General features: G+C 29.6%; 1 protein-coding gene across 2 annotated transcripts in view; it reads right to left on the bottom strand.

Moving 5' to 3' along the window:
* LOAG_18496 overlaps positions 1-3661 on the bottom strand; it is a gene marked incomplete at both ends in the record, with an annotated part of 26664 nt that overhangs the window by 8187 nt on the left and 14816 nt on the right. For both annotated transcript variants that reach the window (XM_020451156.1, XM_020451155.1), the window contains 2 exons: positions 2573-2671; positions 3130-3228. In XM_020451156.1, coding sequence (XP_020305083.1) covers positions 2573-2671; positions 3130-3228 — 198 coding nt within the window. The remainder of the gene's footprint in view (positions 1-2572; positions 2672-3129; positions 3229-3661) is intronic.

The following is a 3661-nucleotide window of genomic DNA, read 5'->3' as shown; positions in this document are numbered from 1 at the left end:
TTTTTTTTTTTTGTAGAGATATCAGGACGTAGTACTGCATGTGGTCATATGCACATACCATAAGTACCACATCTGGAATGATACTAATGCTATAATAAAGGGTAATGATATATGTGCTCAATTAATGAAAGCTAAACGAATAAGCAGAATTCAAGAAAAGTAGCCAAATCTAGAAGAAAGATTAAATCCAGAAATGCTTCTATTCTTCAGTTCCCGCATACCGCGCATCAACTATCGGCAATATCAAAGCTGGCATTCTGCGTAATGCATGACAATTCTATGTGTCATCTGATGATGACAAACATTTTTAATGGAAAATAAAGTAAAGGTACGGGAAATCGTTATAAATGAAATCAATTCAATCAAAACCGGCTCATTTCTGTCGATTCCATAAATTTACAACAGTTACAGGGAAAATGGGAAAGCGGAATATAAAGCAAAAAAAAAGCATTTTGATTGAAGTTAGTGCATTTTGAAGGGAAAATAATTGCACAAACTAGCATATAACCAAGTGATACCATTGCGGAAGAAAAGGATGCGGAATATTCTCTTTCCGCATGAGATTTAGCCGTGGCGCAATTAGATGAAGCATAAATGGAATGTAGAAACAAACAAGAGTAAAGTAAGAGTTGACATCTATCGAGCAAAGTAATTTCTTGAAAAATCACAACTTGTTTTGTCTTAAATGGTAAAGCAAAGTGATAATATCATATTAAATGACAAGAGCCAGGAATGATTATGATAAGAAAGATGGCTTGATATTTAGAGCTGTTAAAAAAGTTAATTATAATAATACTTCGTCACAATTATCCTCATATCTTACAGTCTTTTGTTGATTAGTTTCAGAAAATTTGCATAGACTATGCATTTACCATCCTTCTTATCAATAAATTAAACTAATGACCTTTACTGAAATAATAGTATTAATTGAATAGAGTAGAGGATTTTTAGATGGAAAAGATGAAAATTGGCCCTTCTTAATTACTACACGAATATATAGGCGTCATTGACTATATGTTACTTAAACAGGAAGTTATTGAGGCGGTAATTGCAGTACAGTAAATGGTAAATGGTAAAGGATAAATGGTTCGTATTACTTATTGTCAACGAATAAACTTTTCGAAATTGAAAAGAGGAAGAGGAAAAGAAAATCCTAAAATACATCTGATTTTCATATATCTGATCTTTTAGGTTAGTTTTTACTTTCCAAACAAAAGCTGAAAATAAAAGAAAAAAAAAGTAACACAGTTTTTCAACATCACAAACATCAATTCAAATTTAATTGCTAAGATGAACTTATTCAAGCTTAATTGCTAGGGTAAACTCATCAAAGCTTAATTACTAAGATGAATTTATTCAAACTTTATTACTAAGATAAACTTATTCAAACTTAATTACTAAGATCTTCGATTCCCGCTTATCAGTAGAGATTGTTAAGAGGTAGAAAAATTGAAAGTTAATGCTAATGCATTACTTTATTTTCTAAAATTTTGCACTTCAGATTATGTAGTAGTGATGGGAAATGGAATGGATATGCACTTATCATTCAATGATTCAAAAGAATATAAAAAGAAATAATGGAACATTTGGGAAGAGAAAAAAGGATAAGCGCAAATGGCATACAGTAAATCAGTGTAACTTACCGCCATTTTCTCCATGATTAAATGAAGGGATTGATTTATGTTCAATAATCCAATTGCTTTATCAAGGGATTAGTTATGAAGAATAAGAGATACAAAGCTTGAGAGTAATCATATAGAATTAAAAAACATTCATCGCTTGGAAAAGGCGGAAATAGACTTTCATAAGTGTTATTTTCCGCTTACAATACTTCCTTTTTTTTTGTGAGGGAGAGGAGGGTGAGAAAGTAATAAAGGATATTATTGTTGTTATTAGTATTATTATCTCATCCGCGCAAATATGTTGTTGGAAATTTTCGCCAAAAAAAAAAGAAAACGAAATATTTTTCTCAAATGTATTAATCGCTAATAGATATCTTTGTCTTCACAACTGTTGTCAATTCATTTTTCCTTTCCTAACAAGTTTCCATTGCCAATATCATGTTTGCCTATTAATTATCGCTATCAAATGCACACCTGTAATAAGTGTAAAGCAGACACACGCACACACACATATCTCGAAATATTGGAATAAATAGCCTCCGGTCACAAGATATGGACAGGAGAAGAGACAAAAATATGCAGAAGGTAAATTATTCAAAGTTGAAAGTTCCTTTTGTCCACTTATATCAATAATCCTTCTCTACTCATAGTGATATGAAAATATTGCATTCACAATTTGGTTACTAAATGACCATTGGCCATATGATCAATGATCATGCATGTGACCAATCTCAAGTATTCTCTTGCCACAAATGATAATGTTACCTATGAAAAGGTTCAACTTCATTACTACATGACTATTGGCCATATGATCAATGATCATGCATGTGACCAATCTCAAATATTCTCTCACCACAAATGATAATGTTGTCTATGAAAAGGTTTAGGCTTAGTTTGAAATTTTATGTATTTATTTATAACAATGAAAAGAAAGAAGAAAAGAGCAGTACCTGATTAACAATGTCGACAAGAGCACCAAGATGACAAAGCGTTTGAACAACCGATAGAAGTCCAATGCGAGAGGCAATGTGCAAAGCTGTGTCACCATTCTAGCAAAAAAAAAAAAAACATTTTTTTTTTCTTCTTAAATTTGGAGGATAGATGAAAGATAGAGGAGGTGAAGTAAGAAAAAAAAATAGAGGTGAATGGTGGATCGATATCTCATTAACAGGTATCTCTCTTTTAAATATAAAAAAAGCACATGCAATTATCATCATTTTTAAAAGAATGAATGATGAAAATAAGACCGGATCTAAATCAATGCATACAGTGAGACGAAAATGTTGCAACAATTTTCATTCAAAAAAAAAAAAAGATTGAAAGTGAGAAGAAAAATGTTAGAAGAATTTTCCTTAATTACTTTTGTGAGATGTAATCATAGCTTACTATTTAGTCACTTAAAATAATTAACTATTAGTGGATCAATAAATTTTTGATAATAAAAAATAATTGCATTAACACAATCTTATTAATTTAATATACCATTTCACAATCATTTTCAACTGACCTCATCTTGTACATCCAATTTGCAACCTTTTGTTAACAGAAGTAATGCAATGTCAATTTGTGAACGCCTTAAAGCAAGATGTAACGCTGTTTGTCCACTCTGAAAAATGTTGAAAATTTTTTTTTCTTTTAAACTCATCAAAAAATTAAGTTAGAGTTAGAGCTCCAATTACAAAATGTTTCATGAGTTAATTAATTAAATGAAAAATTTTTTCCAGCTGAAAATAAAATATAAAAGTAAAATGAAATTTAAAAAAAATCATTGCAAACTATTACAAGTAATGATCATTAATGGTCATCTTTTCAAGTAAGCAAACCATATTTTGAAACTTTTTAAATTAATAGATTTCAGTAACTCTTAGATAAATAAAAATCAATAATTTCAAATTTCAGAGGTAAATTCCGAAAATTTCGAATTTCGATAATAAATTTCAACAATTTCAAATTTCAATAACAAATTTTAACGATTTTAAATCGCTTCAAAATTTTCAAATTTCAATAACAAATTTTAACGATTTTAAATCGCTTCAAAA

The sequence above is a fragment of the Loa loa genome (genome assembly GCF_000183805.2).
Source record: "Loa loa unplaced genomic scaffold supercont3.335, whole genome shotgun sequence".
In the NCBI taxonomy this organism is placed as follows: domain Eukaryota; kingdom Metazoa; phylum Nematoda; class Chromadorea; order Rhabditida; family Onchocercidae; genus Loa; species Loa loa.
This window is presented reverse-complemented; position numbering and strand designations above follow the sequence as displayed.